We start from the raw sequence: 19,168 nt of genomic DNA, 5'->3' as shown, positions 1-19,168 counted from the left end.
CGACGGTAATAATATATAAATCAAAAAGTAAAATTAGACTCTCTTTTCTAGCTACAAATAAATAGAATTTGTAGTCATAGTGTGTTGTCATTATTATCTTCATAGTTAAATTTAAAAAAAAAAGTATCTTGAAAGTAACTAAGTTAATATGAGGAAGTAACTGTAACGTATCACTTTTATTTTTAAGTTTCTGTAACTCTAACTTGAATACATTTATGAGAAACTATAACTGTAACTAATCACAGTTTAAAAGTAACTTGCGCCAGACTGCATTTTTTGTGTATATAATAAAGTTGTAAATTTGCTTGATGCCTCAAAATGGAATAGACTTCATTTACTCATGATTCAAAAGAACTATAAGTTCTTTTGAATTCTGGATCTCGTCATTTCTAAAACAAATGACGCGATCCAGCTGAGATCTACATGCAGACCAACAACATATGCGTCTTTATTATGTCTGGCCCCACGCTGCGCTTCGTTCTCTCCCCCCCCCCCCCCCCCCCCCCTCACATGCAGGAACTGTCTTACTGAATTTCCAACCTTTTCTACCGGAAAACCCAGTGTAACTTTTCGCCATCTGGAATATGGAATCGGAAATATATCTGGATTCCATCTGGATGTCAGGTTCTCAGGAATTATTTCTTAGTCTGCATTCTGAATTGGGGGTGTCCAGAAACAATTCCAATTAGATTTCCAGTTCTATAATCCAGATAGTGAAAAGTTACTTTGGGTTTTTCGGTAGGGTTTTAAACAATCATCCAGTTATCATTGCCGCAATCAATCAAAGCGTTCTATTCCAAAGTAATGGAAGAAAACACGAATAGATAATTGTGTAGCATAAAAAAGCTCGCTTTGGTGTCCAATGGAATAATACGGCCTCCCCTGTTGGGCAGTGCATATATTTGTTATTTTTGTTCGCTGTATGTAAATATAGGGTTGAGCATGCACCGAATCTCGTGGTAAGGGGACGGGAGGTGGCTGGTGCTTTATCGAACATTTTGATTGCCTTTGGGACTGCATCCGGGTAGCTGTATTTTCGCCTCAATTAAATCATTACGGTTAAATATTAGGCGCGTGTCGTTTCTAAACAAACAAAACCGGTTATCCTGGTGAATGCAAGGCGCCTGCATTGCGGATTCGCAAGAGTAAGTTTTTCGAAAGGCATGGTTTGTTTCATTACTTTGTAATGTAACGCTTTGTTCGATTGCAGCGACGATAACAGGATGATTGTTTAAAACCCTACCCCACGCCGTCATTCCACTGTCAGGACAATCACCCTCATGTGTCGATAGAATGAGGCAGATAACAAGAAACACCGAAAAACAGAACAAATAAACTAAATGGGTCACAGGTGCCAAAGACTATACCGGAGTTTTATTGCGTCTCCGAGCGACGCGATTATTTCAGATATAACGTCGACAAAGGAAGCTGACAGTGCGCTCTCCGTGGGGTAACTGAACGACAGAGACGAGGCAGAGTGCTGGCGCAGGCACGGCACCTGCATCCGTTCACTGGGCCTTCCCAGCGCTCATCAGTCACAAGCGACGAGAGCCGCGACTGTACAAAAAGGCCGGTCGCGCCCACCTGTGTGACATTCGGGGCGAAGATGGTCGCGGCGCTGAGGTCGGCGGTTCTCCTCGCGGCCCTGCTCGGGGCATCTGAGGGTCATCGAGGCTGTTCGGGTTGTTCTTCGGCCGCCGAGCCGTCGCCGTCTGTCCTGGGCAACTACTCCCAGTGGGCCGTTGCCACCGACGCCGCCCCCTGCGCCAATGTTTCCAGGTAAAGACACACGTCGCTTACAAACCAGTCCTCTTTCGCCAGGCACTGCGCTTGCGCACAAACGAGCATCTACGCATGCGCGGCCGTGGAACATGTTCGCACTTACCCGCAACTGCCAAACAAATCCCCGGAGATCGTCCACCCCGTTTTTTAGGCCGAGTACCTATAAAATAAAAAAATCCGAAACATCGCCCACCCCCAACGCACGCCGGATGTCCAACACGCGGTGTCCGACGGGAACCAGATCAACCGCACCATCTACGGTGCCGATCCGTGTCGGTGCAACAAGCGTCTTGGCAGAGTGTTTCCTCGTGTTTGTCTTACCATGACACGCGTACATGCTGCCCGCGATCCACGGTGTCAGTCCTCGTGATATGCCAATTCCTAGCTGGTTCTCGATTTTTCTTGTCCGCGACCTGCGCGCGATATCGGTTCCCGTCATACGCGACTTTGTCGCGGTTTTCCGCGTGTTTCTTGAACCGAGAATTGTGAATCCTCCGCGTCCGAAATCTGAGGTGTCCGTTTCGGTGACAGACGAGTTCGTAGAGGGTTCCCGCCTTTTTTTTCGCCATCTGCGCGTGCTCTATCAGTCACTTTGTCGTCCGAGTTTGCAATGGGCTCTCGCGTATTTATCGCACCTCCAAGCCGCGCTCACACACTTTCGTGCACCACGTTGGGCTGCGTTGCCTCGTGCAGCACAGCGGTTCCCCATTGCCTTGTCGGAAGAGTCGCCATTGCAGCAGCTCGACACAACCAGTCTTAGCGCAGTCAAACGCAGTCAAACGCAGTCAGACGATGCCGTCTAAAACAACATTAAGGCGCGAGCCTGCTGCGTTCGCGTTCTGCGGTAATAGTTCCAGTGACAGGAGAGTTCACAGCGAGTTCCGGCGCGTTGATCACACGTCATAACCCGAATCGGCCGTGTCCGCCATTTGCGGTGTCAGCTCACGTTTCAAGTGGCTTGTAGCACTAATCTTACAGCGAAGCTGTTTATGGCCAGTGTTAGGTGGATTTCTCGTGTGCGTGACCAAAACCTCTACGCTCACACCGCCGCACGCGCCGTACGCGAAAGCCTTCCCTGAATAAAAGGCTCGAAGTAAATGACAAAAATAAAGCGTGGGCGAACGCGCGTGCAAGATGCCATTTGTTTCAGGCTTTTGCTTTAGAACAGTTACTGTTGCAGACGCCGGCACGTGCGGCGCGTGGTACACCATTCCCTGCATTGTCCTCACAGCTTGAATAATTTAACAGTAGGTCTATTCAGTAGATTAGTTATCAGTGGGCACCCTTTTATAAATCACTAGACTCTCAGGTCGATAATAAAAGTTTCTGAAAGATTTGCCGCTCTGCGACTCGTGTCGGCCATGTCTACGCTCGCACCGCCCTCTCTTGGTCGTTGTTCGAAGCGCTTGCGGGTTCCCAGGCAGCACAAAACGTCGTGGAAACGTCGAGAAAAAGTCCCGGACGTCCGTGACGTACCGCATGACTTCAATCACGTATTTTCGATGTTGAGGTGACGTCCTTATATAACGTTCCATTAGAGTCCAATCAGTGACGTTGTGACGACGTTGTATTTCAACTCAAACGTCGTCAACGTTCCCACGACGTCGATGCACGACGTTCTCACAACGTCCAACGCTCACGTTTCTTTGACGTTGAACTGAAGTTCATAAATGACGTTCCATTATCGTCCTGTCCGTGACGTGCTGGCGACGTCACGTTTCAACTTTAACGTCGTCATCGTCGCCACGGCGTCAAGACAAGACGTTTTAGCAACGTCAAACACTCACGTGTCTTCAAAGTTAAAATAAAGTCCATGGTGACGTTACATTATTGTTTCGTCAGTGACGTTTCTGCGACGTCGCGTTCACACCTAAATGTCGTAAACGTCATACAAGACGTGCTGGCAACGTCGACCACTCACGTTTTGTTCGTCGTTTTTAGATTTTCCAGCTCAATCTCCAGCCGCAGAATCACTGTGGTCAAGGTGACAGTGCTCAAGAGCCGCAAACAAAACTTATTTTTTGAGAGGTTGAGAAGTTTAATTATTTATACATTAATTTGCGTATTTCAAAAAGCTATTAATTGCACATCGATGACGCTAAAGAGGGTATTTACAAAACTCAATGTACACGGAAGAAAAAAAATATGAAAGCATGTTGGGAATATCATACCTTTTAGGATGTGCTTGTTATAGTTTTGGTTTGTTTAAAATATTGTTACGGGTTTAATTTGCGAAGCCCATAACGTCTACAACGGATCGAATTGTACCATTCTTGCATTTTGCACGCGCGTTGTCGTCTTCCATGGGTCCTGGGCCCTGGCACGCGCCTCAGGGGCGCCGCCACACTATCTCCTCTCCAGGTGATTTCAGGTCTGCACCCTTTCCTAGGAGCATCTACACTGCTCCGCGACCACCCGAGATTGTTTTAACGTTCGTCAATTTCTCTTCGTATTTTGTAACCCATGCTCACCTGCGCTCAACCAAAAAATTCGCATCAACATCTCAGTTCATCCATAACACCAACTTCCAGCGCCTTAGCGCTTTCGGTAGATCGGGGCGCAAAGTCTTGTCACGTGACTGTCAGTACAGATCTGGCTTTCGTTGCCACTGGTGACGTACCCAAACGAAAATCGCATGCCAGCACACACTATATCAGAGCACAACTTCACTGCACACTTGCGCATTTTTGGAGTTGACTCAAAAAAAAAAAAATAAAATGCCCGGCAATGACGAAATCCGGTAGATACTGCAGTGTCAGCGGTTTGTGGAAATTGACATTCATGATGCCAACCCCTGAATGGCCCAGATGGCAGTCCAAAAAGCGGTCAAGCCCAGTCCGCACTTACGTGCCAAAAAAAAAAGAAAGAAAGAAAAAAAAAAACCAGCCGGCACGGTGCGAGAGAGAGGGGGAAAGGTAGGCAGAGGAGATGGCATCTCCATAGAGCCCCATGCGATGCGTCGGGAAACTCGGCAAGAAGAGGGCGAGAGAGAAAAGTGGGGGACGATTAGCCCCGAGAAGTTCGCCTGGCGCCCCCTTACGGCGAACCGCGGTGACGTCACGGCGAGGAGAGAATTTTTCCCCGACTCGTCCCGCTCGCCCTGTGGACGCTGTGACGACGCTAGCTGTCGGCGCGGTCGTTTCTATTTAATTTTTTTTTTTTGGCGTGCTTTTCGTAGGAAGTGTAAATTTTTATATACGCCTTTATTGAGGTATTGCCTGTAGCTACAGGCGAAACTTCAACGAGCATTTTAAGCATGGCTGACAGGCCAGGCAACGCATGAACCACAGCTGGTATGTGAAAATAAAGAAATATGGCCACAATTGCAGGGGCATCACTACAGATTTACATCTCGCACAATAAACGCTGCTGATGGTCCGAATGAATTGGCAGGTTATGTATACTATTTTTTTTTTTTTTTTGTATCTCTCGTCTTTAAACAAGATCGCCGAAGCAGAAAAGCTGCATGCTGATCGAGCAACGTGCTAAATACAGTCTCGGCCATGGGGAGAGAATCACAAGTAAGACAGCCCAAGTGCAGGGGCAAAGTAAAAAAACACACAAGGAACATTTATTATATACATTGCTCGCACTTGACCTTTGCTGGATTCGGATAGTATTTCAATGAACTACACGGATGGTATCTGTGGACTTGTTTATATCAATTTTCAAGTAATATATAACAAACATAAGTTAGGGTGTCTAGCTCGTTATTAGTCCATTAAGCCCTAAAATTTAGATTTTACTTAAATCCAATTGTCCTGAAGCTAAAGTACCAGAAGCTTTTCTCACGCAGACTGTCGCCCTTCACAGGTTCCACATTTTCTGCTACTAGTGCTGCATCTACCACTGGACAGACGTTCGAATGCTTGCTTTTACTCCTGTTTTCCTCTGTTGTCAGAGAGTCCAGTTGCAGGGAGTTTGGAGGCTGAGGAAGCTTTTGGGGACCTGCGGCAGTGACTCTTAAATGGAAATGACAATTCAGACTAAACGGTGCATTTTCCGAATACCAAAGGCTGGAATAAAGAATGTCAGGAAAAAGTATAAACATCCCAAATTACGGCACTATTGCTGTGCATATTTTGGGCAGTTTACTGCATATCATAGAGCCAACTGGGGGAAATTCGGCCGTTTTTGCTGCTACCATACAAACTAATTTCCAGTAATTGTGAATCCTCTAAGAAATATGCCTGCATAAGCGTATAAACTATATAATTAATTCAGGAAGAAGCTACATTTATGTAAAACAACCCTGTTTCATGAGCACTTCAAAGATCATCAGACGCAGGGCCTTTAAAACATCTGCAAACCAGCGCATGCAGAGTGGAAGCGCAGAGTCGGGGTCGCGAGCTAATTTGCCGACCACCGAAAGGCTCATGATATAAAGGCCGCTTCAGATGCCTTGAAAGCGGGATGTAATATCGTCCTAAATCATGAACATGCAAGGAACAGAATTCCAGCGTCTGAAACACTTGCGTCACCGCTTCACCGACCCCTCTCAAGATTGCCTTGCGTCGTGTGGACGGACGGGGAGGTTCATCGGCGTAATTGCCTCCGCCGATAGTTTTCGGGATTTGTAACCCAATTTTAAAGGTAAAAGGGACAAGCAGGCTTATAAGATGTACGGAAGCACGTTAATATCGGCCTAACTCAACGTCTTGTACACCGGGTAAACGAAGTCCGGCTCCTCGAGGAGCTTGCGGCACACAACGCCAAACCAGGAAACCGGCGCTGGGGAGCGACCCGATGCGAGATCGCGGAGCGGGGTACTCGCCCTGACGTCACGGTACACCTCACCCAATCAGGGCGCGGCGACCGCAGCGACGCTTGTGTTCGCTCTCGGGGCTAATAGCGACGACGAACAATTGACAAGCATAAGTTCCGGGTTTACGTATTTTCTCAGTCGTTCCCAAAATATTTAACTGAATGTTCTGTTCTTCGAATTGGCCCAGAGAGAACAGCTCTGGGACCCGGTCCCGCTTTTTCCGAAAGCCAGTCACTAGCACCGGCCTTCACGTCTACGGGTCTACGAAGCAAGCTGCTATGTCTCCGTGATTTTTTTTTCTTTTTCGAGTCTGCATACAGTATAAGTGCTGCGATTGGATGAGTCGTTCAAGTCGCCCCAATGAAGAAGTCGGTGATCGCCAAAAACGGCCGTCGTATTCAGTCACGGCTCGAGGACCTTTTTCAAGGCCATAACGCTTCACGCGTTGAATCGTACTACTGCTCGGATCAAGGTGCCTGTGACAATATGAATGACGCCCCCCAGAAAACAAGTGGCAGTGCACATAACGGCGCGTCAAGTCCAGTCTCCGATCAAGACCCTTCAGACGCCTCCGACGATCCTAATCAAGAACTCCCAGCAGACGGGATCCCCCTTCTGAAACCATTCCCGTGCACCCAGCGAGAATACCAGCTACGCGCAGTGGGACGGCTAAAGCACGCGCGTCAGCGCATTAATCAGAAGCAGAACGAGGTAAGCGGCGGAACATTCCGCGCCGCGTGACATTGTCTCTTGTTCATTTATTTACGTGAATTTGTTTGTTCTTTTATATCTTTGAGGCTGGCACATCCAGGGACGTCTTTTCGAGGCGCTCCGTACTGCATCTCGTGTCTGAACATGCTCAAATAAACGGGTCGTACCAAACCTGTGTTTTAGTTACTTCCTTCGTACTTGCATTATAGCAACTTGCCTTCGCAATAATACTAAAAAAATACTTCTTTTTTTTTTTTTGAGGGGGGGGGGGGGGACACAACATTTTCCCACGACGGCTAGGGAACGTAATTTGGAAAGGTTTCTCGACGTTCTGTGAACGTCGTTGGTAGTCCGGATGTCGTAAATACACACGTATCATAAACGTCGAGGTAGGACGCAACGGCCCACTGAGACGTGCATGTGACGTGCAACAAACGTCATTTGGAACGTCCCTTCGACCTTCTGTGCACCTTTTCTCGCGGACATTTAAAGGTTTCATCGACGTCGAAGGAAGGTAACGTCCGGACCTTCGACGTTTTACGACGTCACGTTACAGACGTTCTTTCGACGTTTTCTTCACGTTTATGTGCTGCTTGGGTTAAGTTTCCTTTCCCTCCGCTCTCCCGGGGTGGCGGTCCCGTCGCGCGTGTCTAGTTTCCTCCGGCTCTTCGGGGCGGGTCTGTGTCGTCTGCTAAACATCTTCGCTCGTCATCCACCTTCAGAGAGTGGAATGGTTAATGATTTTTTCATGAAATTTTGCTGGTACATCCGAAAAGATCACCATCCCATAGTTTTTATGGGGTGGTGATCTTTTCGGATGTATCAGCCAAATTTTACGGTCTAGGGGTATGTACATACTACCCGTTCCACTTTAATACGAGATAGGTTACGCGATAGGGCGACACAGTTTAAAACATTTATCCACAATCATCCCACCTGCCTTTTGAAGCTGAAAAGTGGGAAGAATGAGGCGTGTAGAAACACTGACTGCGGCTGTAACCCAGCGCTACACTTCCCAAATTCCACGACAATTAGACTTCTAAGCGACGTAGTTACCCTGTCGTGGATATCGAGCGTGTCACGCCTGCTGCCATTGCCAGAAGCTTTCCGTTGCTACGAGCTCGCTCTTCTATTCACTGCAGCGCGGACGAGTTGACTTCGGCAAACGAAATTCGAAGCTGGTTCGAGTTACTGCGGGTGTGTTCACGACCACCGACAGGGAAAGCGCGGATTAATTTTTAAACGAGAAGCAAAATACCGGGGCAAAGGGGATTTGCAACAAGTGCGTCAGCAACTCCGAGAAGATGCTCGTGTCAAGAAAACTAGCTCGTTGAAAAACATGTTTAAGCTGCGTTTTACTTAAAGGGACACTGACACCCCCCAAAATTTTGTTTTAATTTTTTTGCCAGGCGCTTCATTATGGTGTGGGAGGACTACCCAATTAATATTTTGAAACAGAATAGCGTATTTTTTTAATAAAACCAAAAGACGCAACTGCTCGAAACCGAAACCGAAACCCGACGGAGGTCGGAGAAGTGGAGAGAACAGAGTGAGTGGCGGAAGTCACGTGGCTACACCCGACCGTGTTTTTTTTTTTTTTTTTTTTTTTTCTCCTTCCCGGTAGCAGACGACATGCGGTGTATGGGAACTGCTCGCCGTGGGATTCTTTTGCAGTTATGTATGTTCCGCTCGGTGTTTCTACTCCAAGATGAGTTGTTTTGTACATTGAGGAGTTGGAGATGAGTAGTGAGTGCCCGTGGTGAATTTTGATCGGCTCCGAAAAGAATACACCCAAGATGTTGCGTGAAGAGCTGGCTCACATGTCCCGCGTCCGAAACAGAAGTGGCATTGTGCGACAGAGTTTCCGAAAGATCAACGGGATCGGGACCAATGGCTGGCTGCAATTCCTGTAGACCATTTACGGGCACCTCGGAAAGCGGACGCTACCTGATTTATATGCTCCTTGCATTTTGTGGAAAGTGATTACATTGAGTTCGCAGGTGTCAAAAAGGATATCCCATACCATCTAATTCAGCGACGTGTCGTCCACAACATTTGTTTCTTTTTTTTTTTTTTCTTCAGTAATAATTGTAAAAAAAAAAAGAGAAATGTATACATCAAAAAATATTTAGAAAAAAAAAAAGTTTCACGGGGGATCGACCCGGCTCTACCGGGTGTGAAGGGGACGTCTTTCCCACTGAGCTACTGAGGCATATCGAAAGTGGGGTGTCTTTTTCCTCAGTAATAATTCAGCCGATAAATTGTAAGTTGGAAAGTTTGCTGCCGATTTTCCTCTAGCAAAAGCACTCCCGGGTCGAAGTCGGGATGCACCACGCATTGGCGACATTCTCACCTAGTAAAGAAATCGTACGCGTGCATATTCCACTCGAAGTAGACACGTCGCGCTTGACGTTTGCGCGAGCGATGTCTTCAGCCACAAGAAGGGAGCGACGGCTCGGCGACGTCTTCGTGCAAATCGGCTTGGTGGTCGGGCGTGTCGTACGGGATGAATACCAATTCTTTTGACCAGTCCCAAATTTCTCTTTTAAAGGCAGACAAAATTCGCCGGTACCGCGAACGACAGTTCTGAAATAGAGGTCCCACGCCCGTCGTCCGCTGCCATCGCCGTCCCGGCGAGTCCCACGATACGCGAAACGACGCACGCACAGAATGCTTCCGGTTGTCTGTGGAACTTTTTTTTCAATCAACGTATCTGCAGCTTTTTAGAAGCCACAAAAAATGGGTTTTATATTTTTTCCTATTTTTAATATTGAGTGTGTGCTTTCAGTGACCCACGACTTTGATTAAATTTGGTGGTCGCATCGATACCTTAGAAAACGGCCCGTGACCGCGGAAAAGAGAGTGAGCGAGACTCGAACCGGCCAGTTCTTGATCGGCGGTTTTCGGGCGGAAAGAAACCGAATTTCGAGCCGCAAATTCTGTTCTGGGTAGTTGAGCTCTCATATGTCACGTACAACTAAAAACCTCGGCGAGCATAAATACCCTGTCAGTGTCCCTTTAAAGGGACACTGACACCCCCCAAAATATTTTTTTTATTTTTTGCCAGGCGCTTCATTATGGTATCGGAGGACTACCCAATTAATATTTTGCAACAGAGTACCGTATTTTTTTAATAAAGCCAAAAGACGCAACTGCTCGAAACCGAAACCGAAACCCGACGGAGGTCGGAGAAGTGGAGAGAAGAGAGTGAGCGGCGGAAGTCACGTGGCTACACCCGACCGCGCGTTTTTTTTTTTTTTTTTCCTTTCTGTAGCAGACGACACGACATGCGGCGTGCGATGCACCGTGCGGGAACTGCTCGCCGCGCGATTCTTTTGCAGTTATGTTTGTTCCGCTCGTTGTTCTGTACTCCAAGATGAGTTGTTTTGTACATTGAGGAGTTGGAGATGAGTAGTGAGCGCCCGTGGTGAATTTCCATGATCGGCTCCGAAAAGAATACACCCAAGATGTTGCGTGAAGAGCTGGCTCACATGTCCTGCATCCGAAAAAAAGTGGCATTGTGCGACAGAGTTTCCGAAAGATCAACGGGATCGGGACCAATGGCTGGCTGCAATTCCTGTAGAACATATACGGGCACCTCGGAAAGCGGACGATGCCTGATTTATATGCTCCTTGCATTTTGTGGAAAGTGATTACATTGAGTTCGCAGGTGTCAAAACGGAAATTCCATACCATTTAATTCAGCAAAGTATCGTCCACAACATTTGTGTGTTATTTTTTTTGTTTGTTTCTTCAGTGATGATTGTAAAAAAAAAAGAAAAAGATATGTAAACATCGGAAAATGTTTGAAAAAAAAAAATAAAGTTTCACGGGGGATCGAACCAGGTCCTACCGCGTCTGAACCGGACGTCTTTCCCACTGAGCTACTGGGGCATCACTTGTCTGGCGGATCTCTTTCCTTAGTAACAATTCAGCCGGCAAACTGTAAGTTGGAAAGTTTGCTGTCGATTTTTCTCTAGCAAAAGCACTCCCGGGTCGAGGTCGGGAAGCACCACGCTTTGGGGACATTCGCACCTAGTAAAGAAATCGTACGCGTGCATATTCAACTCGAAGTAGACACGTCGTGCTTGACGTTTGCGCGAGCGATGTCTTCAGCCACGAGAAGGGAGCGACGGCTCGGCGACGTCTTCGTGCAAATCGGCTTGGTGGCCGGGCGTGTCGTACGGGATGAATACCAATTCTTTTGATCAGTCCCACATTTCTCTTTTAACGGTAGACAGAATTCGCCGGTACCGCGAACGACAGTTCTGAAATAGAGGTCCCACGCCCGCCGTCCGCTGCCATCGCCGTCCCCGCGAGTCCCACCATACGCGAAACGACGAACGCACAGAATGCTTCCGGTTCTCTGTGGAACTTTTTTTTTTCAATCAACGTATTTACAGCTTTTTAGAAGCCACAAAAAATGGGTTTCATATTTTTTTCTATTTTTAATATTGAGTGTGTGCCTTCAGTGACCCACGACTTTGATTAAATTTGGTGGTCGCATCGATACCTTAGAAAACGGCCCGTGACCGCGAAAAAGAGAGTGAGCGAGACTCGAACCGACCAGTTCTTGATCGGCGGTTTTCGGGCGGAAAGAAACCGAATTTCGAGCCGCAAATTCTGTTCTGGGTAGCTGAGCTCTCATATGTCACGTACAACAAAAACCTCGGCGAGCATAATTACCCTGTCAGTGTCCCTTTAAAGGACAGTGCCACCTACAATCGCGGGAATTTGAGAATATGCATTCATCAGCCGAAGGACCAGGCATTACTAGACTTCCTCATTGTGCTTCTCGTTAGCATAGAACCGACAAATTTATAACTCGTGAAAGTTCCTAAAAGAAGAATGCAAACGACCACACAGTGTGCCACCTACTGCGGGTGAACACACTGCGGGTGAACACACCCGCAGTAACTCGTAACAGCTTCCAATTTTGTTTTAGTTTTGCTTCTTCCACCACACACGTGCGCGAACAGTTCTGTAGAGGAGAAACACAAGATCGGAACCTGTGCGGCGGCAGTTGGGAGGCGAGGGTGCGTGTCCGATATGCGGGACCACCTGGGTATTTCGACGGCTGCCGCAGGGGAGGTGGGGACGAAGGTAATGGGAGGGCGTCGCAGGAGGGTGAGTGGATGGAGGCAACACCATCTAGAGGCAAGGCTGTACCTCTTGGAGGCATGACGTCACTGACGTCAGAAGGAGCGGGCAATCTTGGAAGTTGGGCTTCTCCTGAGGCTTTTCTTTGTGTTACCCCACTTTTCTGCTCCCCTTTATTTCCAAAAAGTTGCCAGTCCGAACGTCGTAGTAATCGCAGTGCTGTACTTAAAATGTTGATAACAATAATTTTAAATTTACCATTTTGTATAATTTTGCGTTTTTGTAATAAAAACCGAGCGATATATTCGATTTATGTCCGAGATTGGGATTGCAAGTTTGTCTACAACGAAAGAAACGAAACTACCGCTTGTTTTGACAAAAGCGCCACAAGGCAGGGACGGAAAGTAAAAGACACAACACAAGCGTCGCGTTCGACTGACTCCTTAAGGGGTATTTACACGAGGGAGAAATCCCGGAGATTTCTCCCCGGCACGCGCATCCCACGACGGAAACGTCAGGCTTTGCGATGTGCAAAAGCCTCGCGTTTTCATCTCGTGATGCGCGCGTGCCGGGGAGAAATCCCCGGGATTTCTCCCTCGTGTGAATACCCCTTTATTCAAGCAACACAAACTATATATACTCTCGATTGGGCTTCATCAAGCAGGATTTCATAGTTTTTATCCGTTCAACGAACGGTCGGGGCACTCATGCATGCGTCACCCCCTTGCACTCCGAAGCTGAGTGACTGATGCAATTCTCTCGAGATGTTGTTTCTTAACTTTACAAGAATTTCTTTTCTTCAGTTCAGCGGCACAAGTGCATCTATCACAATAGAAAATTGCCCGAGAGGAAATTCCTTACTGACAGCGAGTGATCTCGTGCCCTGTCACTGAATCTCATTGACAAGGCACAAGAACTGAAAAACAACATTTTGGTGAAGTTAAGAAACAAAATCTCGGGAGAACTGTATCTGTCATTCAACATTGGAATGGAAGGCGGTGACAGATGCATGAGTGCCCCGACAGATCATTTAACCGATAAAAAATTTGAATTCCTCCTTGAGAAGCCCGATCGAGTGTATAAAGAGTTTGTGTCGCTTGAATAAACAGTGAATTGAGAGCGACGCATGTGTTGTGTCTCTTACTTTCCGACCCTTCCTTGTGGCGCTTTTGTGAAAAGGTAGAGATGTACCAACTAGTCCATATCGGGCTATTGATAACTGCCTCGACCCAGAGGTCGACTGTCGTCGCGTTGCCGACGCCATTAGGCTCGGAATTTGAAACCGCATGGCTGCACCGACTCGGAATATTCAATCGTTTTCCTCTGGGTGTCCTTTCGTGTGTTTGTAAAATTCGAGTGTCCTCGAAGGACGTCGGGACGCTGCAGAAGAGGATATGCAGAAAACTCAGCGACGAGTTCAAGAACGACGACGACGTTTTCGGTTAGGTAAAGCGCTTTCGGCTTCCAAAAATGGCTTTCCGCTATAAAACGTTTGTGGCTTATTTTTATTCGTTAATGTCACGTGTGCATGCTCGTCCGTGATTTCTTTCATGCTATTGCTTCCTCTTTCGGCTGTGGCTCGAGAGACTGTACGAAGTCTCTCGAGCGATGTTGGGAAGCATCAATTGGCCGTCGTCCAAGATGGTATTACCACAATTTTGTCATGTCGGTGGCTTGACTTCATGAATACCTTTAAGAGGCACCAAGTTTAAATGCCATTTTCTTGTCGTATCGGCCTGAACCAAAAATCGCTCTCTGTGCGCTGGCATGTTTGTTTACTGGGCTAGGAGACGCCTTCTAACCATGCGCTCCGTTTCACGGTGTATCAGACGCTGTGCTTGCGTCCACAGGTCACTGACTCAAAATATTTCGCTCGGGTGATAAGCGCTTCAAAGGTCTACAAAACGCTACGCGAAAGAATCACGCGTCCTTAACTATGTTTAGGGGTTAAAAGCGCTAAAAAACCAGTGACCAGTAGAAGAGACACACACAACAGAGCGCTCGCTTTGCGTTGTGTGGTGCGCTCTGTGATGTGTGTCTCTTCTACTGGTGCCTCCTTTTTTAACCCTATAATCATGTTCAGTCAACTAGCCCAAGCTGAAAACCTTCTATAATCTGTTATCCATGTCTTTAGCAAGACCTCCATCTTGCCGGAGATAGATCAGGAAGGGTTTGCTGTTCTGTTGAACTATCGGTTGCGGTGAAAAATGGCCGTTCGATAAAAAAGATGTTGTTGGGCAATAAGTTTGTCGTTTTGCCCTCGAGCCACCGAGCGGTACGGACGCGTCCGCAAGCGCCCCGACGGTAAGCGCCACCGTAACTGACCCGTGCGGCACACTGCCAGATGCGACGAGGCACGCCGCATCGATCGACATTAAATTTGCCCAGGTGGGCTACGACCCCGCAGAATTTGTTAATTTTTGACTCCAACACGGTCGAGATTAGGTTAGGCCTAACGCTACCCCCGACATCAAACGCCGGAGGACCGTGCCTGCGGGCTCCCCCAGCTGGTGCCAGGACGCCGTGGAAGGCGAGACGATCACCTCCACTGTCCTCTCCGAAGTGCGATGGAGTATCATGATCCGGAAATTAGCGAAACGGTTATGCCTAACGCATGAGGAGAAGCGTCCTGCCAAACAAGGAGAAGCGTTCAGTGGATATACCCGCTTGGTCAAGCGAATAGGCTTATAGGAGCTCCCGATATTACGGTCGACACGCTTCGTCAGTGAATATGACTTCGTGGGTTCGCTCCCCGTTCTTTACTCAAATCACGTCGCCAGATTGTTCAAGCGTTTCTTCGCGGCCGTTACTGCGGGGCAACGTGAAGAGGCTTTGGTGGAGCGACCGCCGTGCTGCTTCACGGCGCTTCGCCCGCTTCCTTGCCGGCTTTAAGAAAGAAAGGGTGCCACATAATTACACCCTCTAAGAAGTATTTATTCGTACGTAAAACGTGGCGTTCTTGTCAAGTGTCGCCGATGCGATTGGTTGCATGATAATTCGACTAAGCATTGACTGTCTCGTCCTGCTACTATTTCGTACAAAGGCGCCATCTGCCGTAGTTACAATAGTGTCCTGTAGTCATTCTCGGCGACACGAAACTTCCAGTTCTTTCCTACAAAGCCGTGCCTCGCCTGGCGACGACGTAGACCCGCTCAATGAGCAATCCGCTGCTTCGCTCGCGCAGACAACCCATGTTGCCCATGTCTTCATGGCGCGCAGCAAATGACACAACGTTTTTCCGAGAGGGGGCGCATTATGACTTGGGCGGAGCATCTACGCTACTTTACAGTTGGTACCACAAAAGGCAAAGCGAACATGAAGGCAGCTTGGATTTTGAACTCCCTCCCCATTATTTTGTTTTTATATTTATATTTCGATGTGGATCCAGTCGGACACTTCTCTAATTTCCCTTGTGCAGGAGGATCCGACAGAAGGGCGGCACCCTGGCCGACGCGGCCGTGGCCACGCTCCTCTGCATGGGGGTGGTGCTCCCTGAGTCCATGGGCATCGGAGGGGGATTCCTTGCCACCGTCGTCAAGCGGTACGGTATACCCAGCTTCCTAGGGGCGCCGTCACACCACCTTGGTCTGACACATTTATGAAGAAAAAAAAGGCGGACGATGAATTGCAGATGGTTTGTTTAAGTTTAGAAAAATGGGGCGGCACCGGGAGCTATATCTCAATGTAACACCGGCTGGAGCGCTAAACATTCTCGCATAGGACGCTCGACGAGAGATCAGCCGTTGGGAGCCTCACTGGAGCGATGAGCCGCGAATTCCTGCATGCTGGAGTTGATAGATGAAGAAAGCTCCCACGAGCTTCGTTCATCGATCCGCTTGTCTGGCCGGTGATCGCTGCTAATGCAAGGAAACTGCACGCCATCTCTCGTTGTCCTTTATTTGGGGTGCACACACAGCGAAAAAGTACACCCCTGGACGTGTAAACCGTTGTCCCAGGGCGGACTCCCCAAATGGTGTTGGTTTTACACGCGAGGCTCGGTGTATTTCGTTTGCACCCGAGGTCTCGTGTAAAATGAACATCTTTGAACGTGTACTTCGTTCTGCGGTCACACGTCTAGGGGTGTTTTTTCACAATGGCGGCCGTTTGACGTAAGACGGGTTCTACGGGCGAGGCCCAGCGCTTTACACGGCTCTTCGCCGCAGCGAAAGCGTAGTTTGCACGTGTTCGTTCGTAATCGTCCATACGTGCTGAAGTACCGCAGGCATTCACCCCCAAGCGCCGACGCCGTATCCATTATGGCGATTACGCGACAGTGGGAGCGACCATCGACTGCATCCAGCAGCGTGTTTCCCCATCAAGCAGGTCCCGTTCGCGTGGCGGTTCAGCCGATCGCCGAGGCCTCAAGCCGGTTGCATTGTCACCGACGCCGCGTAATTTCCACAGGAGTTATCTTTTCGCGAGCACAGACATGAACTTTATTGAAAAAGCCCGTTTGCCGTGAGCGACGACGAATAGCTCCGACACCGACCGGACCGGCGTTACCGACGTCCCGCTCACCTCTTTACCGCGAGCAAAGTTGTACGCGACGTTTCGACGTATCCACTCATATCTCGTGTGTACGCAAATTTTGCGGCTTTCCGGGTACGAATCTGCTACCGAAACGGCCAGCGCACGAAGATGAACTAAAGCCGGCGCTATGCGCCATTTAAACACCCGGTTACTTTTCTACTAGACTGTAGCTATGGTGGTGTAGTTCCTTACACACTAAATGGACTACGTACAAACAAAGCTAAAATAAAATTGGGCGGCTGCTTGCGCCATCTAGTGAGTATGCGGAAAACTACAAAAATGAAAGACATTTCGGCATTTGTGGAAGTGACACGCTCGAACACGGACGGCAGCATACCAACACATACATCTCAGCACATACCACAAGATCAACATACAAGCATATACATACACAAACAACGAACAGATGCACTAACGACCCGACACTCCTACTCAATTGTAATAGAAACCCGCTCGGTATATATAGCAGACTTTTTGTTTCAGACGAAGGTCCGGTGACACCCCCCCTATTTTATATGAACGTAACGATATTACACAATTATTACTTACATAGTACGGCGACATAAATATAATTTGGGAAGGTACACATTTCTCTTAGTCTAGATTATAGCTAAAAGACACCCTGTATTTAAAAAAAAATGTTTCGAGCTAGCCAAAATGTAGCAAAATCTGGTTTCGTTTTCGGAAGTTCGAGCGCTCAAGGCTGGAATGCGCTAGCGAAGTGTGTGCTTGCTTCTGTCGAACTATAATCCATTGTATGACGCTCTCAAAGCTGCTGGCTGCAGCCCCCGTCTTGGTTTAGGGTTTGATTTACACGCGCTCCCGTGGAAATGAAATTATGCCCGGTCGAGTCGATATTATTGACAGCGTGAAGTATAAACCGAATGTAAACGATTTTGCGAGCGACGAGAACAGCGACGGCGACCCGCTTCGCTGACGCTCGGTCACTCGCGCGACGACGTAAGCCGCATGAAAGCGGAACGATGTCTTCTAGAAATCCAAAAACCGAGTGACGCGACGAGCGATAGAAAGAAATCTTCGTAATACGTCGCTGTCGCCGTCGCTCGCTAAATCGCTTTATGCAGTTCAGCCTTTATAGGATGTTTTCACTGACGTAATTTCGTCCACCATTTTGTTGTTGCGATCTGTCTGGCGTGTGCCAAACTTGAGGATTTAAAGGATTTGCATGCCTTCTCAAATGCGTAAGCACCGCTGACATCATTTCAACCGGTTACGATGTAATCCTTCAATGTAGTAAATTTGTTTGAAAAAACAAACAAACAACAAAATGGCGGATTGACGTCATGTGCAAACAACCTATACTCACGCTAGTGCCGACCTGCATTACCCGCTGAGCCCAAGCAAGCGATAAGGATATTCAAATATGTCACAACAGTGGCGTGCATTCGCTAAGAAAACATATATCTCAAATTCCTGCAGTTTGACGTCGGGATCCGTTACTTGTTCTGCTGTCACCTTGGCGAAACGGTCACTAAAGAGAAACTAGTCAGTTTGTTTTATCAGAAATTATAAAAACCTTATCTAGCCACTGTTATGCACAAAAGCACTCTGGCATTTCATATAAATAGTTTAGGATAAACTGAACACAATCGGTAACTTAATTTTCCAAACATAATAATAAAAAATCTTAGAAAACAATGTATTTTTAAGGTGTTTCAAATAAAAAAAACTGAAAAAGGAGCCTTAATTCAGCTGCACTATCACGTAAATACTTTGGGAAGTAGGTTTTGCAATCTCTAATTTGCTTCTTTCAACTTTCCAGTTACTTTATGTGTACTTGCAGATTGTATCCTGACAAATCTAGACAAAATTGTATAAAAAGTAACAGTCTATATAAAATTTATAGCTTAATTAAATTCACATTTGTTTGATAATGTTCAATCCTAAATATGAGTTTTAAATTTCACATCTATTATTACAAATGATTGAATTACATGCTGCTTGATGCGTGCTGTGCTGCCCCCCCCCCCCCCCCCCCCACATGCTTTAAATATATATATCCTGTATATTTGCTGGTTAGTTGTTGTAAACCTCTTAATGTCGTGTTATTTGTTTGTTGTTGTAGGTGTGTGAATGCATATGTTGTACCCCACTCCTACTTGGGCCTTCAATGGCCTGTAGTATCCTCTAAATAAAATTACAAAAACAAGTGAGCAGTAAAAATCTGGAAGACAAAGGTAAACACAGAGCCGTGCAAAAGGCATTCAGTATATGAAACAGATACAGATATGGGCCTCTGGTGGTCCATCGGTTCAGCCT

General features: G+C 47.4%; 1 protein-coding gene across 1 annotated transcript in view; it reads left to right on the top strand.

Annotated features, from left to right (window-relative positions):
- Positions 1-1,478: 1,478 nt before the first annotated feature.
- Positions 1,479-19,168, top strand: part of LOC8039382 (scoloptoxin SSD14) — an 86,017-nt gene continuing 68,327 nt past the window's right edge. The window contains exons 1-2 of the mRNA XM_029995156.2: positions 1,479-1,779; positions 15,777-15,899. Of these exons, the coding sequence (XP_029851016.2) occupies positions 1,607-1,779; positions 15,777-15,899 (296 nt within the window). The 5' untranslated portion in view covers positions 1,479-1,606. The remainder of the gene's footprint in view (positions 1,780-15,776; positions 15,900-19,168) is intronic.

Source organism: Ixodes scapularis, unplaced genomic scaffold (genome assembly GCF_016920785.2).
Source record: "Ixodes scapularis isolate PalLabHiFi unplaced genomic scaffold, ASM1692078v2 ptg002900l_1__unscaffolded, whole genome shotgun sequence".
In the NCBI taxonomy this organism is placed as follows: domain Eukaryota; kingdom Metazoa; phylum Arthropoda; class Arachnida; order Ixodida; family Ixodidae; genus Ixodes; species Ixodes scapularis.
This window is presented reverse-complemented; position numbering and strand designations above follow the sequence as displayed.